Consider the following 26,805-nt stretch of genomic DNA (forward strand, 5'->3'; position numbering starts at 1 on the left):
ATCCCGTAAGTTACCACTACTTAATTTGGTATTGTGAAATTTTCAGTTGAGTCCCTTGACATAACCATCGCCATCAAAGAGTCACCACTTATGATTCACAGGGGTCCTGAAGGGTTGTCCCATTTTATTTATTTTAAAAAGGAGAGTATTTTAATCACTACCTCCATGGCATTGTTTTGAGGGGAATCTAATTGGATTTAACTGTGTAAACTAAGAGGTATATTGAGTTTTGATGTGGTACAGGCATAATCCAGTTAAACTGATCCTGTGTCAGTTTTTGTAAAATAGTTTATTTTGTATGAAGCATCTGACAACACCGAGTTCACACAGCACTCACTGACAATTAAAATAAAAGGTTTTCCCTTGGCCCTTAACCTAGCCATCACAGCTAAATATGTAATGCAGCCCCAGATCTACACCTCAGTCTAACCTGAACTGTAGAACCAACAGCCCAATAAAAGTCTAAGGGCTCGAAAAATTGTCCTCGCAACATGGGAATACTAAAAATCTGTCTACACAACTACAGAACAGACACCCACACACCTACAGCTGTGAGGGTAGGTTCTGAATGGAGCCAGGCCTCTTATAAAAAGGATCAGAAAACATTAGCACACACAAACTCAGGAGCGACCATTCCATTGTAGGGTCAAACTACAGATGATAAAAATCACTTTATCTTTTTACATTTTAAAACAGCAAATGAAATTTCAGTGAGAATTAATCTTCCTAGAGACTGCTGCAAGGCTGGATACCAGCCACGGAAGAAAATGGTTATAGTCACAGGGAAGGTTTTATAACCTCTGGGGGTGAAGGTCAGAGTGGCAGGACAGTGAATGGATGGAAAATTGTGGGTATGAAACCATGGAGCTGAAACACAAGATTCAATGTAACAAAAAAAAAAAAAAGCCACAGGCTCCAAGTCATTTGGATACATGTCATCTTGTGAGGGGAACAAAGGAACTTCATTTTTAATTCATGGTTTAGTACATTTACTGTATCTTTAAAAGCAACAGTTTTCAAACAAGAACATATTTGCTGATTTCAATGCTCCTTTAAACGGAATGGGTTTGGATTTGAGACTACTGGATGGACAGCTGAAGATTATACCATACATTCTGGGAAATTATAACAGGCAGTTCCACTATTATGACATTTACAGAGCAAACAACAAACCCAGAAAATGGCAAACAATAATTAAATCGTTCATTGCACATAAATAAATTCTGTACTGAAAAAAAAACTGAAATGAAATATTGGCTAATATATTACAGACAAAATAAAACATGTTTTCAAAGTAAAAACCTTTGAGAAAAAAAAAAAAAAAAAAAAAGATAAAATCTACCAATACTAACTAATTAATGAACTATCAGTTTCAACAAAAACAAAAGTGGATTTTTTTGAATAATTTTCTTTTGAAAACAGACGGAAAGTGAGTTAAAATGAGACGCCTGAGAGTGAGTCCTCACTCTCTCTGTTACTCTGGGTGTGTTTGTTGTTTTTTAAGATACACCAAATTGGGGGGGGTACAGGAAGAAGAAAACAAATGGTTTCAATCTTTTAATGTGAATTACAATGTCAGATGAGAAACAAATTTCTTCTCTTACACGGAGGATAGGGAGGATGAAGGTGTGAAGGACTCATCTGCTTGTTACTGCAATGTTCTTCCTCTTCACTATGTCTTCGTCACACGTCAGAGCCACTGAGCCTCCCAACAGCCTGATGACTCCAGCATGCCACACCACCTCACTTCACTTAGCTCAGCTGCTGAAAGGTCCACAATCCTTTTCATCACTGTGGTTTGATTGTGAGGCCACAACAACGTGTTCAGACGGACAGATGCATGGCTGGAGGGGTCTGGATGGTGACGTTTTACAGTTGGCTTGTGTAGAAGTCATGAGGTGTGTGTTCATGGTACAGTGGACTCTGAGGGAAGTTCAGATCCTGCAGGGCAGCAGACAAAATGCCTGATGTTCTGCTGCATGATGGATGATTTTCCCTTTGCCAGTGTATGGAAAAACAGGAGGGACTAAATGTGAACGAAAGGCTGAACAACAGATTAATTTGGGGTATTTTATTGATTTGCATCTCTGGAACTGTATTTCTGCTTCTAATGTTCTTTATAGGTTTTTAAACTTTTTTTATAGGAATAAAACTAAGCTGTAACACCTTCCATAAAAAAAACAAAACAAAAAAAAAACAATACTTTAGACAATGGTCTAAACAATACTTCTGATTAGTTTTCTGTAAAACAGAGTATTTTTAATCCTTGGTTTTTTTTTTCCCCAAAACCCAGAATCTACATTTGTATGAATATGGAAACCTAATAGCACATTTTTTATTTATTTTTGCATAAATAGTTAATTAAATACAATCCTGCAGTAAATGGTACAAAATAAATCATTGGAAGTTATTGTTACTGCCACTTGTAAATTTTGTATACGTATCCATTAACTTGTTAGGTAGTGTCTCAACAACCATGGGCTTGAGGTAGACTTCACCTTACCAGACCACAGTGTAAGGCATTTTCTGATGACAATAGACCATTAACTATAAGAAACTACCAAAGTGTCTGTGTGCTGTGACCTCTGACCTTTGGCTGTGTTTAACGTTCCAGGATATGTGGAGTGTCTGTGGCTGCAAGATTTGTTAAACAGTGAAATAAGGGTTTCCCCTTTAACCCAGTGTGTCATTTTAGCTGCCCCACCCACCCGGGTTAATGAGTCAGCCTCCACTCAAACAAACAATGGCAGTAATTACTGCTCTCACTCACTCCTTCTCAGCTCCTATTGTCAAGGCCGCCGAGGCTGGGCTCCACACCCCCATTTAAAGAACTGATGAGTCATAAATAAGTAACATGCTATCTGGGAGGTGTTACCGGCTGCTCAGCTCCCGCAGCTGTAGAGGCTCATTACCGGCTCACACAAACACAGCAGGTTATCAAACTGGTCGTTATGTGTGGAGTCATCTGTCTGACTGCTGTTTACAGTGGCATTTACTGACTGGCTCACAGGCACTGTGGTGGAACTGCAGCTTAAAGAGCTTTAAGAAGCTCCGGTCTGCAAAATGCATCCAGTGTAGATGCTGACAGAAAACTGCAGGCTGCGCACACAGTTCTGCTGCTGAGAACTTAGCCACACCCAGACAATCATTAAACGCTACAGTGCAAATGTTTTAGATGCTTAAAACATCCAGCCAGAGTCACTTTCTAAATAAGGCCATTTTCAACAATTCCTGCACAGACACTAAAACCAACAATGAACAGTCTCTACTCATGTAGAGTATATGTCAGTCTGTAACCCAGATTAGCTTGTGGTTATTAAACCTCATCAGCCATGTTAGGGTTTGTTAATTGTTTCCAACATTAAATGTAATGTTTGCCTGTGTGTAATGTATGTTTGTGATGTGTCTATATACTGATGATGTCATTAGTGACCATGTAGCTTTGACAGTTTGCCTTTGATAGTTGCCTTTGTAGTTTACCTTTAAAGTCTGTTGACAGTGGTCAAGGAAACAATGCAACGCTATAATATCATTATGTGATGAATTGCATTTTTCATTGGCCTATACTTATAAGGAGTTGTTTTTCTGTATTGAGCTCTCTATCTGCTTTGATCTCTGTTTTCCTATAAATAGTGTGAACAAGAAAGAGCCCGGTGGAGTTGGCTGAGTTCGGGTGAAGTGTTAAGTCACTAAGACCCCGCCAGGCTCCCCTTGTGCAAATAAAAGACAAAAGTCGACTATTGTGTGTTATTTCACTGTTGTTGAACTGTATTTCCAGGTGTAATCAGCGCTTTTGTGGTTGTCAGAACCCAACAAGCCAGACATAGTACCCCACTGGTTAACATGTATGCAAGTGTGTGGTGAACAATTTTAAAAAGGTTCCCTAAAAACACCATAATTCAAGCGATGTTAAATGTGACTCACGGTCACAGTTCTAAACTGAATATCTTTTGGGTTTTAACTGGACAGGAAAATAGATCTTGTCAGTTATTAGTTCTTTAACAACTCAGGAAACTATTTGGCGGTGTAATAAATACAGAAATGATCTTAAAATGCAATTTATTAATTGCAGCTTTTTCCCCCCTTTTTGTTGTTGTCCATGAAGTCAGCAGAAAAGTCAGCATGTCAATGATGCAGAACTAAGCAGAGTTCAAAAGTAGGAGACAAGTGAACATGTCTGTGTGAATTTGTACCTGCAGGGCGCTGTTCAGGAAGCAGCTGTTTTGTCCCGGTTCATTGCTCAATCCTTTACTGGGAGCGATGGACGTCATGGTGCGAGGCGTCAGCATCCCCTGCATCCCACCACCACCACCTCCGACTCCTCTACTGCCACCATGGCCGCTTCCACTGCTGCCTGACGCAAAGTAGTTCCTCTTCCACGACATCTTCCCGTCTTGCTTTCCTCGTTTGCGTCGCGGCCTTGTCAACTTCCTGGTGTTTGTTCTTGCGTTGAAGGAGACACTGCCATATCCTCTGGCAGATAGAAGAATTAGAAAAAGAAAAACAGGAAAAGAAGTTAACTCTACACTAAAATTCTAAAATTAAATGTGCAGAACAAAATTTGGGTTATTTTTTTTAATTTGTAGGTTATTCATTTTCCAGGAACTGGTATAAATTTTCCAAAACTGAAAAAAAAAAAAAAAAAAATTAATAAAACTGTTTAAATCGCAGATCATACCTACAGCAAATCCAGGGGTTTTATTTCCTTAAGTGTAAACTCGTATCATCATTAATCCATAGTGTCTTCCGCTGAAATTTCAGTTAAACTATTTTACATTCTTTAGATTCTGTACCTAGGGATCCTTTAGTTTGACATTGTAATGATTTTCTTTTAACCCATTTCTCTTTGGCCGCATGTGACGTAGCCTATGCAGGTGAGACGACCTTTACTCTCCTTTCATACGTGGACACATGGAGCCATGTCTTGACAACACATTACCGTACTTTTCATTGTCACCACAATCAATGACTGAAGGGTCACAAGGTCAGATCACAGGTCAGAGGGTGACAACTCAGCACTGCAGTAACTCAGGACAGATCTGAGAAGAAAAATAGAGTCTAGATTAAGTTTTCTAATCTTAAGTGAACATTCAAACTTTTCAGGTGGGCTTTTTAAAAATAATTTATTAAAAAAGGTAGCAGAACACATTTGTGTCATCCTAAAAGAATCAAATAACTATTCACAGGAAGATGATCTTGTTTGCACCCGAATAATTTTACAAGTAAAATAACTGTAGTTACATTTAAAAAACAGCACAACATCTCCTCACACTGCGCGGAGAAGATTTTTTGTCAACTTGCAATTTAGCTATAACATGCTGATTTGTGCCAGCTCAAGACCAGATCATGCTCCAGAGTTCATTTAGGACCAGACCAAAATCACATCTAAAGGGGTTTTGGTGTAGTTGTTTTGGTTTGCTGGATTTTGACTCACTCAAATAGGTGCACTAAGGTCAAATCTAACTAAACCAAACTAAAGTGTGCAGGTGTTAAAACGTCCCAAATATTCACAAAAGAGAAATGCAACAACTACAAGACAGAAAGCAACAACAAAGAAGGAGGGAAAAAAAGATCTTTGGAAAACTTAAATTATTTCATACTTTAAAATCTATTGGATTATACATTTTAGTTAAGAGCTTTCATTTTCTGTACTGAACACCTCCACCATATTTACCCGATTTATGAATTCTCTACAAAGTCCATTTCCCAAGTACAACTACAGCCACGTCACCCACCACTAATAGATAAACTAGGGAAATCCCGATTTACATACCACTACTGGGCATCAGGTCTGATACTACTTATTGTGGGCTAACAGGCACAAAGCAGTAGGTTTTCTGCTCTACAGAAGAGCCTTGTATCTCTGTGTGTGATGATATAAAACAAACAACCACCAAAACTGTAACATGAACAGATGCTGTTGATGAAAAAGTTTAAAACTGAAGTTGGAAAAAAATTGTTCTGTTTAGTAACAGCAGATTCTTTTCTGAAAACCTTTACTTTAATAACTGGATTTAAGATCTAAGCCCTTAGACTGAGATCATTTAAGTCCTCTGCAGATGGCGTAATGTGTCGAGGAAATGTCCTCCTCATCCTGGGCTCCTATATTTTCTTCCACACTGCAGTCACAACAACACATAGAAGCATTTACAGCTTTTTTTCCTAGACCATCTATACAGCCTCATATTATTGTCTTGACAACTGTCTGCCAAAGCACTCAGGGCTGTGTGTGACAGCTGATACAGAACACACAATAAATGAAAGGAAAATCAGACCGACTGACCTTAACAAGATACAAATTTCTAAAGAGCTGCAAAGAAACTCTGCATAATGATAACTTTTGGGGGGGGTTGTTTTGTTTTTTTAAACCTTTAACACAAAAAAGTTTAACACAAAAAAGGAACCCATGTGCCTACAACAGTCTGCAGAAAGATTATCAGCCCAGGAGACATAAATTTAAAGACACTAATAAAATAATGAACTTTACTCAGTCACCAGAGAATGTGGCTTCAGGCAGCTCCTGGATCTGCCTCAATAGTGCTAATGTATGTTAGATAATCCACATAAAAGAGGTTTAAGAAGATAAAAAAAAAAAACACTGAAAAATAACAGCTATAATTATAAAATAGAGGAAACTGAATTTTAGAGAACTGACATCAAGCCAAAATGGCAACTGCAGGAAACCGATCCATAATGGCACTGGCAATCAAAACCCCAACAATATACAGCCCCCACAAAACCCTGGCCGCAACAACCAATTGACAAAATTCATTATTAAATAGTTGGCAACAAATTTAATCATCGATTAGTTGGGTCTAGTTATGAGTCTGTGCAAGACAGTGAGGAGTACGTCACTGACCCCAATCAAAACACTGGAAAAATGGCTGAAGCAGAGGACAGCAATTGATCAGAGCCAACTACAGGTTAGGAGTTCTTTAAACAGACTGAAGAGAAAACGTTTGCAGTAACTGCTAATTACAGTGCATCTTCTTTGCATCCAAAGAGATTTTTCCTTTGGGTTAAATTAGATTACTGCAGAAAATTAGCTCTATGACAAACAGAGATTTATGATACTTAGACATTTAGGTTATGCAAAACCTAAATGGTGGTTGTGTGTAAGATGTTTTCCCGCAAAGATGTCAAATTAGTAATTGTTCTTACTCCAACCAGGTTAACTAAAAAGGCAATTTTAAAACGGTCATAAAAAATTTAATTTGCAGAAATCGCTTTGTAGTGCTTCCCACATTCAGCCACATGTATTAAAAAAAAAAAAAAAAAAAAAGGTTTAAAAAGACAACAGAAAACAACTAACCATTTAAATGCTACATGTTTTTGTGCTTCAAAATCAGGTCTGATCGCTGCAGGGCACAAGTTTCTACTTCTGTCTGTTCTAAAAATAATCCTAGGACTCTCTGCAAACTTTCACAAGTCAACCAAAAACTGAGCTTAAAACTTTTTTTATTGTAACTGGGATTTTAACTGATTTTAGCTCCATGGTAAATAAAAAAAAGTGATCATGAATGAATCAACTGAGTTGGGAACGCAGGAGGTCAAACATTTGTGAGGACCAGTTTTATACCACAGGAGGGAGGAATATCCTCAGTTTGAAGAATAGAGAATCAGTCTGGAACCGAGTTTCCTCACAAAGAAACAAGTACAGATAGAGAGGGAGTCTGATCAGGCTAATCCTTGTCACCTCCCTCTGCTGACCTGCACTTTACCTGTGTCTGTGCTGGATTAGACTATCTGTGTGTGCCTGTCTGCTGCTCCTCCACTAACAACATTAGTCTTGTTAACTGCTGTAAGTCTGCTGCAGCAGCAGCATACCTGGTGGTGGGTTTGTTTTTTTTTAGGTTCTACACAACCATCACTCCACTCACCTAAAAACAGTACAGGAGGTACTGTGTACCATAAGTGGCTGTCATAACATCATCATCACAACTACGTGGTTGTGGGATATACATACAGAAATATCCGTATATACATGTTGATTCTGTTTATTTGTTTTCATCTAAAGGCCTAACCAGGGACAAGGGCTGCAAATTCATTTTTTGCTATATGCCCTATATACATCGCATCAGTTGCTTAGTTTTAACAATGTTTAGCTACATTTTCACTTTAGGCGAGTTTGTTGATTACAGAGGTTCACAGCTTTTGTTACTCTTGTTTTTGATTAATCCAGATGTAAAAAAAAAACAAAACAAAAAAACACAACCCCTGTACTTCACAGGCTGGTAACATTTCAGCAGTTACTAATGCTTCCACTACAACGTCATTGCACATCGTGCAGACTTAGATTTCTAGGTCCTTGTAATGCAGTTTGGATTAAATTCAAAAAAAAAAAATTCAGGGAATTTTATATGGAAAAGGCTGGTATAGAGAGTAGGGGAGGACTCCATGTTTCTGCAGACATTTTTTTCGCAATTTTCGAAGACCAACAGATCCCCTCAAAGGAGATGCTGTGAATTAAACATGCATGCATATCTTATCTGTGATCTATCCTTCATCTGGGCCCCAAACATGGCAAGTTCTCAAGGTTCACACCAAAGTTTAAAATTAGTGCTGACATCAGCTAAATTGTCATGAAATCAAGACTAACCTTTGGGTAGGCACACAAAAATCAGAGTTCACTAAAAAAAAAAAGTACGCATGGAGTTCTTTAGAAGCAAATGTGACTGAAATGACACGCAATTCCAAAGTGGTGCTTAAAAGGTTGTCCACTTTTTAGGATTTTATCCATTTCTGCATAAATGATTTTACACAACTCTTACAAGTAGATTAAGGGAACCCAGCCAAACCTGCGAGATAAAATAAATATGTACACTAATTTTGGAAAATTATTCAAACCACCACACTCCGTGTTTAGAAAAGTATGTGAATTTTCAAGTCCCTCCCAGTTCTGCAGCCACAACTTTACCATAACATTTCTGGTACATGCATGTACTACATTTATAAGCTCACCGACTTAAACGGGTTCCTTTTATATAGTTGTAGAGTTTGCATTAATGTCTGAACAGATATTAGGTTGTATTTATGTAGAAAGACAAATCCTAAAGAAGGTTCACACACTTATTTCTGTCAGTCATCTTCCCATGTATTCCTAAACTGCGAAGCTTTAATTTCTTAAGATGTTTCAATATGAATCACTGGTCACCTCTTAGATGTTTCATAACTGTTTGGGATATCCCAGTGATAATGGTTTATTTGTGTGTGTGATTTACACAAAGAATCTATGCAAACTGGTGTTCAAGGGTGTTTCTATAATTATAATCATTTTTTGGAACGTAAATAAGGCTAGTGCACGCCTCATGGGATTTCAGACTGAAATCAGATGTTATCAAGAGGAAAAGAGCAAACCTTACAGTATAAAGGCAAAGAGATATAAACCTGCATAAACAGACAAAGACACTGATGCCATGTGGACACCAAAAGTGTGTCAGCACTTTGTACTGGACCAAAATGCCTCCTGTGTACCCACCTACAGGATCAAAAAGCTGCTGCTGTGGCTCTGCTAACATGCTGCTCACACTACACCTTCACAGCATGAAAGCTAGGAGTAACAAAGGCCCATTTAAATTCGATTACTACAAAATCCAACACTTGGGTCTGCTTTCCATCTCAAATCATAGGAGTACTGCATCTACTCAGCAAAGGAAAGAGTAGGATATTATGCGGTTTCTATTAACAATGAAAACAAACATATCCTCTCACCTACAACACCTGCAAAATGCACTAGAATCTGTGCACATTAGATTTGTTAGAACATCTAAAAATCACAATACTAATTCTTGCCAGTGATACATCAGTGACAATTTTCCTTATTTGACTATTTAACAGTCCCACTAGATAAAAGGCTTGAAAACATTTTTGAACCATGGTGACTTCCAGCCACCCAGCTGCTATCACATCACAGCAGTGACAAGGGAAAATCTTCTTCTAAATGATTACAGCTTTTTATATCCTACAGAAACAGACCAGGGTCCCAAGGTCAAATCAATACCAGTTAAATGTTAATTAAAAAGGAAGAGAAGTGTAAAATTAAAAACACACGAGAGGCAGTTGGAAGCCTATGAAGCTGCTAGGGTTAGAAAAATGAACCCTGATAAAACCCTGGTGACAGTCACACTAAATGACTGGAACTAGCTCAAAAACATGGACTGGACTGAGCTCAATGTTTTCTAATCATAAAAATAAAATGACTTTAGAAAATATCCAAATACACAAAAACAGGAGACAACAGAACTGTTCTGCAAAGAGGTGTAAACAATGAAACTCAGAAAGTTCCAAAAGGGTAAGTGGAAAAAAACACAACCCCCTCATCTTCAGCTTAGAAGAAATCAGCCAAAACTTTGGTGAAATAATTGATTTATGAAAGGATGTAATTATCTAACAGGATGTCTTGGACGGTGTTTGAAAATATTTGTACAGTGGTTTTGTACTTGTTATTCTTGTCTGACAGGAAGAATCTGATAGGGTTGAGATGTTTTAACTTATGATTATGTAAACACTGTAACATGGTAACAAACATCACTATGACACCAACATAATGATATCAGCATAATTCTTCTGCACAAACAACGAATAGAGAGAACAGTGAATCAAGGTGAGCTCTGTGCACCGGGATTGCAGACTAATCAATGAAAGAACCCACACCCACACACCCACACACCCACACACCCACACACCCACACACCCACACACCCACACACCCACACACCCACACACCCACACACCCACACACCCACACACTTTACAGCTGCCAGACTTCATTCATTTTAAGGCTAATTTTTGCCAAGTTGCTGCTCAGTTCCACTGATCCTCATTAGTGAGCTAAACACTGAATCTAAATTATTCTGGAGCAGCAGAATTATGATTCACTAATGCCCGATTGGCTGCCTAAAGGAAAATTACCCGTTTACTAGTTTATCATTCACTTAGAGTTTCTTAATTTTTAAGCACAAACATGGTTCTCAAATGTAGGAATTAGTTGGTGTTACATTTTTCTGTATTTACTTTAAGTAGGAAAATTCTATACATATATTTCCAATTGCAACACCAGTCTACAGTCAGCCTTCACCATTAGTAAATAAATTCATTGTTTGTTGCCATGCTCTCCCTCCTGTTTGAATCATATGTTTAGGCTACAAAGCCTGAATAAAACTTTATATTTCGTTGGAGTAATCACCTCAAGCTGCTGAACTCTACCAATTTAGACATTAAGATATGGCCTGCTGTAGCTGCGTTAGTCAGGATTGAAAAGGAGCCCAGTTTTACTCCTAGCTGACGAGTGCCACCCCTATTCAGGACAATGTCCTGACGGCATAGAAGACCGTCCCAAACCTATCTTACTTAAAAAGTATTGGTAAATGGCTCTATGCTACACTGTAACATGTGTGGGCAAACAAACCTTTACAAAACTAACCCTTAAGGAATAAGACTCTTCATGTCTTTTCTTTTTTAACAGCAGACCACAATGCTTGCTATTTTCCCCTATGATCTGTGGAGATTCAATTTAATTCAAACCATAATCAAACCTACTCGTAACCAGAAAACTAACCACACTAAATTATGCAGATTTGAAGACTCATTAGACTTATTACACCAACTTGAAATTCAGATTGGCTCTAGTCTCTGGGCCAAGAATCTTGATATCGCCATTTTCTTAGTTACATTAGGTGAGGCACTGCAAAAAATAAATAAATAAACAACTGCACAACCAATGAAGCTTGCTGCATACATGTGTTTTGTGAGACAGCCTGGAAGGGAGACAACACTCAATATAAAGTGACAAAAGAGCATCCCAAAGACATTTGAGGACAGGTATGAGAAGGAAACAACTGTTTAAAGTGAAAGAGCAAAAAAAAAAAAACAAACCAAAAGAAAACTGTTGTTTCCCCCCCCCCCCCCCCCCCCCCCCCCATCAAAACATCTGCCTTCTGCAAAATAAATCTGTGCATTTTAGGTTGTTTTTTTACTACAAAACTCTTGAGAATTGCTAAGTTAAATATTTCCTCAAAATGCTTTCTGGTCCCAGAAGCTGCCACTCCTCTTGCTGCTGACCTTGTTGGCAATCTGCGTGGAGGGAGATTTGGGGCCTAATGACTAAAATGACAGCTCATGAATATACAGTAGTCCTTTAGCACCGCACCAGCACCAAAATAACTCTGAATTTGGGAATGTGGAGCACTTCAATTTTTTAATTCCACCCGTCAAAGAGAGGAATTTGCTCCTAGCAGTCTCCCTCTGAGACAGACAAGCCCCCGTTTCGACCTCCTCAGTATCCATCACAGACATGTTTGTTATGGTGAACAAGCACTTAAAGCTGTGACAGAGGTAAAGATCCAGTTTAGTCTCCTAAACCAAACAGGATGAAGTCAGAGTGAGCCTAAGACAGAAGACAAACCTTCTCATGAATCACATGCTGAACCAAGTGAGTAAGTGACGAAATTATTAACTGTCAATTTCACCCTCGTTAATCATTTCCATATAACAAATTAGAAAAAAAAAAAAAAAAAAAAAAACACTTACCAAAACTTCCCAACATGAAGTCATAAAGCCCACTATGATGTCTTCAAACCCTGTTCCACAAAAATTACTCAATAGGATAATGCTATGTTGTTAATGGGAGGCATTGGTCACACTTCCACATTAAGTGTTGGAGCGTATTTACATTAAAAATGAAAAAAAAATTAAAATTTAACTTTAGCAAAAATATTAGGTTGCAAGACATTTGATATTAAATAAATTAGTTATTGTTGCCATTTAGGATCACTTTTGGTGGTTTTCTTTCATATTAGTAGTATTATTTCATCATGGACATGTATACTGGTAGTAACCATCCTAATTGAATGGTTGTTGCTAGTCACAGAGGGGAAAATTGTTTTTTGACTGCCTACCACACACCATGTTGACACCATTCTGATTAATTGTATAATAAGCTTTGCTTTATGTATTTTTATTAACAAGGTATTTTTATTATTGTAATTTTTTGGATGGGAGACAAGTAAAAAGCGTGGTGATCAATAAATGTTGTATTATATCAAAGTCGAGTATCCGGTATGACAGTTATCAAATAGCGGAGTAAAGTAAATAGCACAAAATGGAAATATTCATGGAAAAAAAAAAAGCAACTTTAAACATGTGTCTCCTACAATTTCTAAGAAGCACAACCCTACATGCCTAATATTTTAAAAATCACTTCCCCGAACTTTCTTTCCAGTTTTGTAAATGACTTTCAGTTGTTGTCAGGGGGTTGTCACACCCCCCTGTTGTGAATGCATTGTTCTAATTTTCACTCCCACATTCCAGCACCAGTAGCAGCTTCCATCACTTCAGTGAATAAACAGTAAATCATCCAGACTGGGAGGAGCTCCTCCTCCTCCTGTTCTTTCAGCACATTATTTTCCCATGAATAATGCTGAATAATGTGCATTAATTTAAAGCTAGGTACTGTTTCCACACTGCAAAACTGTGCACAATTACCCCCAAAACTTTGCAGAGAAGTGATGCATGACTATGATGGGAGCTTCATTCATTTAAAAATCAGACGTGCACATCCAGTTGCAGGACCTTCAGGTCGTTTTACTGTCTCAAACTGTGCCGTTTGTTATCAACGAAAACCAACTGTGCAATGATGGTGATTCATGTTAAAACACCAGAGCTAACAATTATTATCCGAGACTAGAACATGGGAGCCTGGACACAGTAACTCTCTTTGTGGCAAAGGAGCTCAACAAGTCACTTAGTCAGCGTCAAACTGTGTTTTTACACAATCCACATGTAAAACAGATCATCTTCCGATTCATTTTAGATATAAATGTTGTTTAAAAACCCGGTTACCGTCGCATTTCATCTCGCTAAATGTTCCACTTATACCACACCGGATTCCGTTTACAAATATCAAACTATAAAGTAGTTTCGCTTATAGTGACGTGTGTTTTATCGGATACTATTAAATAACTTACTCATAGAAGTCTACATAAAATGCTCTTCAAATCGGCAGAAATAAAAATCTATAGCACAGTGATTATTTTAAAGCTAAATGAGTCACTTGGACAACTGCTGGTAATACAGTAACATTAATTTTCACTCTTCCTAAACAGTGGCTAAATAAATAAAAAAAAACACCTGGAGCAGTTTCCGGGAGTCGATATGAAAGTCAAACAACAGGACGACTGGTGTGTTGGCTTTATGTAAAAATTATCCACAGTATATTTGGTCAAATTAGTTCCTCGCATAAGCAGAGCGGCCGAGAAGGAGTGCAGCGTTAAATTAGCTGTTTTTTGAACGCAGTCCGGAGCAGCGATGGCTCCACGCAGATCGCACCGGAGCCACATTACATCACTTCCAGCAAACTTCACGGAGAACAATGAGGGCAAAGCATCATCCCTGTTCTCATTTAACCCGAGACCACGCTTCTAGTTCTGCGATAAACCACAAAAGACACCGAACACGCATTTTGTTTAGCGCGGCGGGGGATCGTTTACTCCCGAGCCCAGTTGTAGCCGGTGCGGACGACGTAGTTTTAGCTAACGTCAACGTTAGCGGCGCCGGTGAATGAGAATTAACGGTGGCTACGCTCAAATTTCCCGATAGCATCAAAGCAAAAACGCAGACAGAAAAAAAACAGCAACATGGCCGATGGGAAGAAACTCACCTGTGACCCGCAAACCGGGGGAAGGCAAGAAATCCCGTCTGACTGACGACACTTGGAAGCGGCACTTTATTGCGTTTAAAACGGCGGAACGGAGGGGGCGGAGTTAGTACCTGCAGCACTGGCGGCGCGAGCACGAGCGCGTGCGCCTGTGTGAGCATGTGAGGGAGCAGAAGATGTTTAAAGTGAAGATCTCACACACACACACGCACACACACAGCGCTACTGATATTAACTGTTACTTCTGATGACAGCACTATAGGGGTGGCTATAGCTCAGTTGGTAAAGGCAGTTGCTTACGGACCACAGGGTGAGTGGTTCGATCCCCGGCCCTGGCTATATGTCGAAGTGTCTCTGGGCAAGACACTGAACCCCTAACACCCCATCGCCCCCCTCCCCAGCGATGCAGTGCCGGTCCAAGCCCGGTAGAAATTGGGGAGGGTTGCGTCAGGAAGGGCATCCGGCGTAAAAAACTGTGCCAAATCAACATGCGGACAATGATCCGCTGTGGCGACCCTGAACTCACGGGATAAGCCGAAAGGAGAGTAGTACTTCTGATGACAGCACTGGTTCCAAAGCAGTTGGGACAGTTTGTAAAATTTACAAAGATGCAATGATGTGCAAATAACTAAAAACCTGTTTTTTATTGCAAACAGAACAAAGAAACGTATCAACATAAACAGGCGATTTCAGCAACAAAATTGGCCCAAAGACCCAATTGGCAAAACAAAATCTCAGAGAAGCTGAGTTTGTCAGAAGTCAGGAAAGGGTCACTGTGAAAACTGTGCTCAAACAATTCAACATTCAGAGAATCCACAGAAATCTGTACACAGGGGACAAGGCCAAAAAACAATGAATGGTTGTGATCCCTGGGCCCTCAAGTATGGTGGCCCGTAGGTGCAAAACACATTTCTGCAAACACGACATTTCACAAAACGTGTTCATGTGTGTGACCACTTTCAGGTTGTTGGGAGAGAATAACAACTTGCTGAAAAGCTCAAACATTTTTACAAAACACAACATTTTTTTGTGAAATGTGTTTTGCCCCCATACTCAGGCAGCACTGCATTAAAACAGGCATGATTCTGTTTCTGCCTCAGGAAGACAGTTTGTCTCTACAGCCAAAAATATAAGTTAAAACCACTCAAAGAGCAAACATATGTTTAATTACATATGCAGTGAGCAGGAGAGCTAAAGAGGTGCCTCAACAGCAGAGTGTGTGTGTGTGTGTGTGTGTGTGTGTGTGTGTGTGTGTGTGTGTGTGTGTGTGTGTGAGAGAGAGAGAGAGAGAGAGACTGTATTGATCAGGGCATCGATCACATTAGAAGCACAGAAGGACATGTCCGGATCGATATGTAGCAGCTCACAGATGCCTACACCAACACACACTGCAGGAGCTGCAGAGGATTCAGTATTCATAATCAACTTGTTTGTTATAATAAACTGTAGTACAAGTTATTAGTTTGTTCAATTATTCATTTACAGGATTTACTGAACAATTCACATTAATTAACACACTTTTATTGTGATATCACTGTACTTTCACTGCTAATAATAGAGGTACATACTTTTACAAATGCTACAAAATCTACATTTAACTTAATCTGAGTACTTCAAACGAACGAAAACTGCCAATAACAAAACTGATTTATGCTTTTAGTGTCATCAAGAAAATTACGACTAGTGTGTTTACAGCTAAAAAGTAGAGTGAAAGTGGTGGCAATTTTGGCTCCATCGTAAGCAACTATATTTTGCCTTGCATCAAATGGGGCAGTTTGAACAGGCACCTGCCTCTTTCTTACGGGGCGGCACAATTTCAAGTACCGGTTCATTTGTAAATAAAATCACAATAGCAAGTAACAGTATGTGGCAAAACGGATAGCGCCAAATATATAAAAAGAGAACAGTCAGTTCTCTCCTGAGCTGCGGTGGACAAAGTCAGAACACAGTCTCCATCGACAACTGAAAGTCTGCCTCAGAAAAAATTCAGTTACACTAGCAGGGTTCCAGCATATTTATTACATCAAATGTAGAAAACTAAAATGTGGGTATTTGATGAAAAAGGGGATTTAGGCATTCAGTACTCATCAAAAATAAAGTGTTAAGTCAATAACAAATTAGCTATTTACAGTACATGTGTAGGGAATAGATGATAAACACATGTACTGTAGGTGTTACATGTGACTCAGGAGATGCTGTTATATTTCAGTACCATATTGAGTTTGGTTCTGCTTTAAGAGGTTTTATTAGCTTCAAATAACATAATACTACAGTTTTTGGGTTGCCAAAAGGACTTATGACTTTTTTGAAAAATGTAAACTTCAAGAAACAATACATAAGCAGGCCAATTATACCCAATGGTTTAAAGTATTTGTTGTAATTTTACTATGTATATACAGTATTTCCAAAATAGGACAATGGCCATTTACTGTACATGAACTAATTACAATGTGTAAGTTCATCTAAAATGAAATGATAAATATTTATAAAAATATTTTATTTTAGTAAAAAAAAATTAGTATTTTAATTTAACCAAGTTTCTGGTACTGTCAATAGGTTTCTGACATCTGTAACAAATCGAAGACCTGAAAACAAGCTGTAAACTCAGTTATAATAATTTCATTACAGTTGTGGAGAATGAAAAAATTGAGATGTGCTAAAAGGGTTGTTGTCGGCTTTTATTTAAGTTTGGCTAAAGACATTGGCTGAAATTTGTAGAACGAGTAAGCAACCTCCAACCGACAAGACTTGGCCTTCATGAAATACAGTAAATCAGACACTGCTCCAAAAACAAGCAGAATAACCGGGATCAAATGGTTCTCCCTCTGCTGATAGTCCCATTACTCCCTGTTATTGCTGCTGCTCATAAAGACAGAATGAACATGGGGCAAACAGGGCTTCAGAAGAAGTATTAAACCTTCCAAAGTCGAATGAGAAATATGAGAGGAGAGAGAAATACATGGCTCTGAATCAAAGTGTGGCCAAAAGAAATTCCTGAGTTTAATGAAAAAACTGAAAATATGAGAAGCACTTTGTCTCTTGTGGAGTTTCCGTGTTTGGGTGGAGAACCGCAGCTCAGCCTTCCAACATTCCTCTGCTGGAACCCCCTCAGCTGCTTCCTATTAGCCTGGTTTCTGATCAGGGCTGAACTGGGCCAAACCGGGCCGGGCTATTATTATTTTCATCTCTCGTTCTTTCCAAAGGCGCATCTCTTTGCTGTTTTAGAGCTTTGGTGAATGCAGTTTCATGTTTATTGCACCATTTGTTGGTTTGTTGGGGTTTAGTTCAGATCTTTCTATCAGTTTTTCACCCCTTCATGACTTTTCTGCAGCTGTTGGCAGCTTTCCTGTCCCCACATCAGCAATAAATCATCCCAACATTTAATGATGGGTTTGATTTGATATTTGATGTCCTGATGAAGTCTCCTTGGAGTTGGTTTTAAACCACGTTCTTATTTCAGGGTGACGCAGACGTTTCTATGGTTCGTAATTAAAGAAATATGGGAAATATTTATCCTTGTTTCTGTGAGTTGGAATATGAACATCACTTCATGTTTCCAAGATCCTTCACTGACATGTTAAAAAATACATAATAAAAAAATCAGTTTTAAATTAAAATTTTTGAAAAAAACAGGGTGTATTTCAGAAAAAGCTTGACCAAAGAAACTCCTCTGAGCTTCTCTGAACATGTAAAGTCTCCCACCTGATGCAAGATTTAAGTGAGCTTCATTCTGAGACTGCAGGTAGAAACACAGCAGTGTTTGTGTCTGAGTCCAGTATTCCCTCTCCTCTACCTCAGTGTGGGGTATCGCCCACCTCTTAACTGCTGAACACTCCGTCATCTTCACCAGCTCGTCCCCGACTGTTGAACGCAGTGACCGTAAGACCGATTCCTTTTTAATTTTTTACTAATTATAGTTTAATGTTTGCAGTTTTTCCCACGTTTAAAATATCAATGGTAGAAAGTAACTAGAACATTTACTTAGGAATGATGTGGTAATTTATATTTCTCAATCTTTGGAAAATACTTCATTTCCTTCTCTTGTGAATCATATAGTTGTTGGAGAAGCCTGAAAATATCAGATTTCTGCAGAAACCTTATCTGAGCCACATGTGAAATGTCACTCAGTGAAAACACAGGATGACTAGGAAAAGCCTTGTGATTGTCAGACAGATGATTTTTTGACGCACATATGAATAGTCGGCCTGTGCAGACAGCATACACTGCATGTGTACGACAAATAATTCAGAGTATCACAGCATGTTTGGACTGAAGGTTGCTCTTCAAACACTCTCTCCATCATCAAATTTCCAGTTTCCAGAACTGGAAAGTTTCCATCCTGTTTTTCGCCCCCTGGTGAGAAGTTCCACTGCAGCATGACGGCAGCAGCAGAGCTGATGTGATGACGCTCATCGCTGTTTGTAGAGCAGGTTTGGGTAAACAGATGATTATCAGGCAAAGTCAACAGAAACTGGATTTCACTGCAGAGCTCATCACCTCCATCCACACTCCGCTCCAGGGCACCTACAACAAAAACATCTGGGGGTGGTGCAGGTAACCACTTTATGGATACTCAATAAATTTAAACCAGCTCAACGGTGTGTCCAGGAGGTAGAATGGTCGTCCACCAATCCAACAGTTGTTGGTTTGATCCCCGGCTCCTCCTGTCCCTTATCGAAGTGTCCTTGAGCAAGAAACTGAACCCCAACGTAGTCGCTTCGGGTGAGCATTCGCCAGCTGGATAGCAGCTTCCCTATCGGTGTATTGTATGAGTATGTGTATTTGATTGTGAGTGTGAATGCGGGGAATAAGAAGCAGTGTAAAGAACTTTGAGTACCAATAGGTAGAAAAGCGCTATATAAGTGCAGACCATTTACCATTTACATATCTTCAAATCTCTGTCCTGCGCCAGCCACCAAGTGTCAGCGGAGAATAGCCAAAGATAGAGTCCCTTAGAAACACTTTGCTGGTGAAATATAAATTGGAAAGCTGCAGAAAAAGATAGTACAGCTACCAGTGATTCAGTGTCTTGTCCAAGGTCACTTATGGAAAAAAAAAGCAAAACCTTTGCATCTCTTGCTCTTATGTCAAAAGGGTTTGAGCACTTGTCCACGTTCCTGAACGGCAAGAACACATTAGTACCAGTACAAGTTAACATACTCCAGAGTGGTTTCTGTTGAGAAGGCCCAACATCACATGTCACAGTGCCGATCACACATGCTTTATATCTGTGTCATCACACTCACGCTTTTCTGTTCTCCACAAAGTGCCCACATTGTGTTGGGTTGGGTTGGAAAATGTTTCAGAACTAACTGGAGTCTTGAATCACTGAAGTGGACAGTTCCTGGGTTCGGCTTTCCATGATTCCAGCCTCAAAGCTCCACTATAACCATCACTGAGGAGGTCAAAGGTCAGAGGTCAAAGCACACGGACAACAGTCATTAGTGGGATGCTGTAGCAAGTCCCTGCCATAAAGGAAATGTCAAATTATAACAGAAAGCACTGAATGTCTCCACACAAGGAACAGGTAACGTGTGTCATACCTTTATTTTGTAGGAGCATTAAAGGGAACAATAACATAACATCAAAATCCCCAAGATGCAATTCTGTGGCAAATGAATTTGCTTGTGTTTCTTGAAGGGGTTTTATGTCTCATCTGAAGGGTTTCATCAGTTTGCAGTTCACTTTCAACCTAACTGTTTCCGGTGAGACACTGAGCTTGCGATGGACAGTTTGTGCCATTACAACATGTTTTCACACACAACAGTGAGTCACTTCCATCTCTGCAGTGCTCACTGTCCCTTTTGGTCCTGTGGGCTGTGATTTATGGTTTGTGATAATGAACAAAGAGTTCAGTGGAGTGAGAACGAGGACTAGCTGTGTCTCATTCAGCTCGGAGACAATCGCTGCCACGATTTCAATGCAAAGAGTCTCAGAACACACAGAAACTGTGTTGACCTGCAGCAGCTTTCTGCTTTTTACTGAGGCTGTTTGTGTGTTTGTGTGTGTGTGGGAGGTGTCCTGTATGAACCTGTATGAACCAGCCTCTGGATTTTCAAACACTGTGTCAGACAATAAACAGTGTTAATATCAGTACTAATGCTTAGTTGATCATACACCAAACAGCTTCACAGTGGTAGAATGAGTACACACACAAGGACAAATACTTTAAGTACACACTTTTCCTTATGGGTCCTACATTCAAAACTATGTTTAAGGAAAAGGTTTTTTTGTCCTTTCGGCTTATCCCGTGAGTTCAGGGTGCCAACGGATCATTGTCCGCATGTTGATTTGGCACAGTCTTTGTGCCAGATGCCCTTCCTGACGCAATCCTCCCCAATTACTACTGGGCTTGGACCGGCACTGCACAGCTGGGGATGGGAAAGGGCTGTTGGGGGTTCAGTTTCTTGCCCAGAGACACTTCAATACATAGCCTGGACCGGGGATCAGACCACTGACCCTGTGGTCCATGGACAACTGCCTTACCAACTGAACTACAGCCATCCCCTCATGTTTAGGTAAAAGTACTTGTCAAAGTATACTTAAAATGGTTATTGCTGAAATGAATGATTATGATTTTTCAAAGTAACTAATCAGAAATCAGGTTTTTCTCCACTAATCTGTACCTAAATTACTGTAAACTGGACAAGAACATTTCTGATTTCTGCAAAAACTTTATTAATGAGGTACATCTGGAACAAATTGGAACGTTTCAACAGTTTCAAAATACTTCGTTTTTATCAGTAACTCATTACATGTGTAAATACCTGCACTTTTTATTTGAGAATCGATTCTCTGTACGTATACTACATCAAGTATTAAGAATCTGTCAGCAAAGTAAACAAAGCAGTAAAAAGTTCAATATATCCTTTTAAAAAGTAAGTTAATACTTTGTATTTTGTATATTTGATACTATCACTTACATTTTTAATGCATAATTATAGCAAAGTATTTCTTGGAGTACTTTTTCCACCTCTGTTTGAGTAAAGGTACTTAGTTACTTTCAGGTAGAACCTGCTGAACATTAAACAAACTTCCTGTATGACATCATTACTGTTTCCCCATATTTCACCTGTACTGTTTACTCTCCAAGTCATATGATGATGGAACACACACACACAAACACACACACGCACACACACAGTATTAAATGACTCACAGCTGCTGCTGCTGTATGTGTCTGCGTGTGTGTCCACAGGCTGTTTGCTCACTGTTCCTCTAACACACACACACACACACACACACACACACACACACACACACACACACACACAATGACACACAGTACTCTGAGACTGTATGTATTATATCATCTTTACTACTTTACTGTCTCCAGTAATATCAAACCCTTCGCACAGACATCTAGAGTGTGTGTTTGCAGTTGAAACACACAAAGTCAGAAATGATTTATTCAAGTTGGGTGAGAATTGATAGAACTACTGTCTAACAGATAAAATATCCAGGTTATTACCTGCTCATGTTTACAGAGCTGAGTTTAAAGGGGAAGAAGAAGAGAATGAGGTCAGAGACTTGTTGAATGTTCTGTGAGTTCTTACAACAACATGTGATGTTAAAACACAAAGAGATGTTGATTCAGGATGGTAGGGATGGATATTTGACAGCTTTTACCACTACTTAGTCTTAGATTTTACATCACAAATGTACATGAAAAAAAATTATGTAAGCTGTGGGCCCTGTTCAGCATAGATAGTGGGTTTGAGCTGATTAAACTTTGCCGAATAATATTCACCATGTATGAGGGATCTATAAGGGAAAATACCTGTATAAATAGGGAAATAACTAGATGTCAAACACAGGCTCTTCTACAGGACACAGCCTCAAGGTTTTTCTTCAACAGCAGAATTAATATTCAGTGACTATCATCAAGCCCATTCTGCCTGGTTAGTAACACAATCATTGACCGACCTACTCACATAAAGTCAGTACCTCCACAAAAGAGATTTTCACACCAAGTCCATTTTTAGACTAATATCCTGGTGTATTTCCACTACATTGACCTTTCTTTGTGATGGCTGTGGCTATTTACACTAAACATTTGACTAAAGCTGCCGGCAGCTTTTTGTGTATAAAGAAGAAGTCTGAAGCCCGAAACTTCCTTGTTTCACAAAAACACAAAAATTCTGCCTCCCTCCACATGTCAAAAGAACAAAATAGACAAAAGCGGATTATTAGCGTCTGCACCGACAACTACACATGCAAAAACAAATCACAGCTATTGTTGGCGTGTGTGTGGCCACAGATATTTCAGAAAACAACCGTCCAATCAGAGCAGAGCATGTAAATTGGTGCTCAACACAACATAGGGCCACAGACTGATGAAGGTCCAGATAGTGACAGCTACTGTATCTGTGTATATTGTGTGTGGATGCTGACTGGATTGTTTGGAGTTTGTGGAAGGTGGATTTTTTCTTCTCGATGAGCGAATTTATGGAGCTGCACTTGATTCCAACGTGTTTGGCAGTTTAACAGGATAAGGGTCAGAGCAAAGAGAGAAGAGGTGATGGTCGAACACAGAGAAAAGACTTATTTCAGTGATGGCAGCACATGTTGAATTAGAGTAGCTCTCCAGCAAAAACACACACAAGAAGAGCTGGTTATAACAGAGAATCCAGACCCAGGTCCAGAACCTGGGAGTAATTCAGAATCAAAGCCAAATTGAGCACTAAAGCAAGACTGCAGACTGAAGTCTGAGGCAGCCAGTTTAAGGAAAGAACCATGTTCCTCCTCCTCACTGACACCAGCATCACTTTAAAGAGCAGATCAACAAGGTAACACAACCCAGCTTCAGCATGAAACTGTCATTTACATTCACTTAAAGAAATAGTCCAGGCCCTGATGCTGCCTCTTTAAACAATTTATGCTGACACACAATGCAAATTTTAACATGATACATTTGTGCCCAAACTCAGTTTTGTGAATAAGATAGAGATGTCCTGACCGATCCCCCACAGAGCTAAAGAGTATTTTCTGTACATCTACTTAAAGCTTTACTGAAACACTGTTCTCTCTCTGTAGCATTAGTTTCCACCTCAAGGGAAAACTAAATTGTGGACGGGGTGTCCACACACTTGTGGCCATGCAGTGTAAGTCCTGAATTTTTTAAAGGTTGAAAACTGTTGAAATAGAGTTGAAGTCTTTAGTAAAGTTCTGCAGCAAAGAGATGAGCTAAAACAAGTAGATTTTTTAACAGAGTTTGGTGTAAGATTCAGCTGCACATTATCTCTGTCTCTCGTGCTCCCCTTCCCTCTCTCACCTTGACAAACAGAAGCATTAAATGGTCTCCTCCTCCTCCGCTGACTCTCCTTCCTCACTCTGACACCTCCTCAGGAGCAATGAAGGCAGCTCGTTGCCTCGTGCTCCTTCTCCCTCTGCTCTCAGTCCAATGCTCCGCAGCCGTCTCCCAGGTGACTCAGCCAGAGAATTACATCATCCCTGTCAGCACACACACCTGTTTCCTCCACATGCTCCACCCCCTCCACACACCCCACTGCTCCCATGCACTTCCTGGATCTCTTAAAGAGAAAGAGTAAGTCAATGCAGCAGGAAACACCAACAAGTGATGGTCATGACATGACGTTCCAGGCTCTTCATGTTGTTTTTTTCTCTCCTTTATCAGATTTCCAGGATTATAGTGTTTCTCATCACAGTTATACACATGATGTTCTGTCCTACTGAGTACTGATCATGTTACATGTGCTGTGTCTGTGCACTGAGACAGAAATAAACTGGATGGACAATGCTGAGCACCAAACCTAAAAACTAGCTTCCATCTCAGGAATCATAGTGTATTTTTTTAAAATATCAACAAGTTGTGTTACATCCTAGAAACTTTAGGTCTTAGTAAGATTTTATTTAATCACATTCCTGATTGACCTCCATAGAAAGACCATTTAACACAACTCATTCAAAAAGCTGCTGACAAGACACAATACTTCAATCCTAAGCACTGGCTACCAGAATTGAATTTAAGTTCCTTCTTTGTGTTTACAGGCCTCTTGGTAGTCTGGGTCCAAAACAAACCAGGATTGGGCATCTGAAACCTGCAAGGGCAGGTCAGCTTGTAGAGCTAAGAGTTAGTGGAATCAGCTCCAACTATTCAAATGGGGCTTCAGCCTCTTCTATACATTGGCCCTGAGAGCTCACAACAGTGCAACATGACAAAACACATGCTAATCAACAAAGACAACTTCATCAATTTGACAAGACAGGGGCAGCATTAAGAAACACACTGCAAAAAGATACAATACAACATAAATGTATCTGGGAGCAGCTACTAATACATCTACAAGTGTCCGTCATTTTTTTTACTGCACCCTGGAAACATTGCTATTACAGTAGTCTACATTGTTTCCAGGGAACGCTAAAAAGTGACAGATACAACTGGAACACTCTTGTTGTTTCTGATACAGAAATTTACTGGAGCTGTCTGATAACATGTACGTTTTCTGATTTTGTAGTTGTTTTTGTTTGTACTATATTTCCGAGGCCTGTTAGTGTTTTTCTAGTTATTATCCTGCCAACATAATTACTCTGATGTATATGCACATACTGTATGTGACTGGTGCTTTTTAGTTGCTCCCAGAGACGTTAAAGTTGTCATCTGTGCTTTTAGTTGTCTTAATGTTCCACCTGTGTTGTCAAATTGATAAAGTTGTTACCCTTGCAGTGCTGTGACCTCTCGGGGCCACCGTACTTTGAATATTCTTTAAATACAGATTTAAACATGTTGGTACTTTTACTATCTTACACTTTTATTATTTACATTCTCAACCCTGTATTTGAATTACATTTTATTATATTTCTCTTTTTATTTACAACGTTTTAATGCATCATGTGAAGCACTTTGTGTATTAAGTTACCCCACATTGCCTTTTCTGATTCTGTTAAGCTATACTAGTCTGTTGTACAGAACCCTATTTAAACTACATCACTACGAAACCCACTGTTCCTCTGAGGGACAAAAAAGGCGTTCATTTAAATTAAGATCAGTGATTGAATATCAGTTGATGTAAAAATAGAATTGCAGCCTCTACACTGTGTTAACAGTTGACACACACAAAAATTAAATCTTGCTCAACAACACAATCTCAAATTTTCCACAACACAAAGTAATTTTATCTCTCACTGTCGTCCAATCACATTCAGGCAGTTGCACATTCCTGCTTGATGACAGAGGTTCTGCTGTTTTCCTGCTGTTTGTGGTGATGCAGGAAAAAATTATGTAATTTCTCTCCAGAGTTCTGTCTCATAGTAACATAATGCCGCCGTGTACTGGCTTCATGTTTCACCTCACTTCTAACAACAGCTTTGTCTGCAGCTGAGACCAGACACAGAGGATATGGAGCAAACGTGTGATAATGAGGGGACAGACTTGTCCAAAAAACAATTGTTTTAAGTTACATCCAGCTCAGAGTGGGAACAGAAACAAACAGCAGCTTCTATTTAAAGACAGGTTCACCACTGACAGATGAAAGCAATAATGAATGGACATGGATTAAATTGTGGTGGTTGGAAAACTGGATCAGAACACGTCTAAAACAGAAGCTACATGTAGAGAATGACACATTATCACAGATTGCTCCTCGATGATTTAGGAAACATCTGTGTTTGTCAGACATGTGCAGGAATCTGCTGCTGCAGAAAACAGGAGCTGGGTACTGACGACCACACATTTACAGATTTCATCTGTCAGTCTTCAGCTTACTGCTGATCCATGACCCTACATTACTTTTAATAACGAATATTAGATTACAGCATTGAAGACTCCAGAGTGAAGAAGCTGATAACTAAAAACAGCTCAATAACATTTACATCATCACACACACAAGAACACACACAGGTTTAATGGTAGTTTATTTCTGCTCCGTCTCCCATAGCGACCAGACTGGTCTCTGTAGCCACGGCGATGGAGCTGCAGCTTAGGACCACAACTGATGGAAACCAGACAGACAGCAAAGTGTGAGGGACCGAGGTACTTGTACTTATTAGGAGTATTTCCACTTTAGTTTCCCTCCACCTAATGAATCTAAAGCTTCTAATAAACACTGATGTGTTGTTTTAAATGAAGCAGCTGTCAAAAGTTTTAACCTGCTGCTGTTCTTTATTTGTGATGAAATACTGCAAGTTTTATT

At 39.3% G+C, this 26,805-nt stretch overlaps 1 protein-coding gene across 11 annotated transcripts in view; it reads right to left on the reverse strand.

Moving 5' to 3' along the window:
- usp54a (ubiquitin specific peptidase 54a) overlaps positions 1-24,095 on the reverse strand; it is a 57,511-nt gene extending 33,416 nt beyond the window's left edge. For 2 of the 11 annotated variants that reach the window (XM_067480212.1, XM_067480202.1), the window contains exons 1-2: positions 14,657-14,865; positions 4,194-4,473 (exon numbers count right to left, since the gene is read on the reverse strand). In XM_067480212.1, coding sequence (XP_067336313.1) covers positions 4,194-4,473; positions 14,657-14,814 — 438 coding nt within the window. In that variant the 5' untranslated portion in view covers positions 14,815-14,865. Of the gene's footprint in view, positions 1-4,193; positions 4,474-4,678; positions 5,040-14,127; positions 14,532-14,656; positions 14,879-23,927 lie in introns of those variants that run through there. The other 9 variants (XM_067480249.1, XM_067480231.1, XM_067480262.1 and 6 more) reach the window with 9 other exon arrangements.
- Between the last annotated feature and the right edge of the window lie 2,710 nt (positions 24,096-26,805).

Source organism: Channa argus, chromosome 1 (assembly GCF_033026475.1).
Source record: "Channa argus isolate prfri chromosome 1, Channa argus male v1.0, whole genome shotgun sequence".
Lineage (NCBI taxonomy): Eukaryota > Metazoa > Chordata > Actinopteri > Anabantiformes > Channidae > Channa > Channa argus.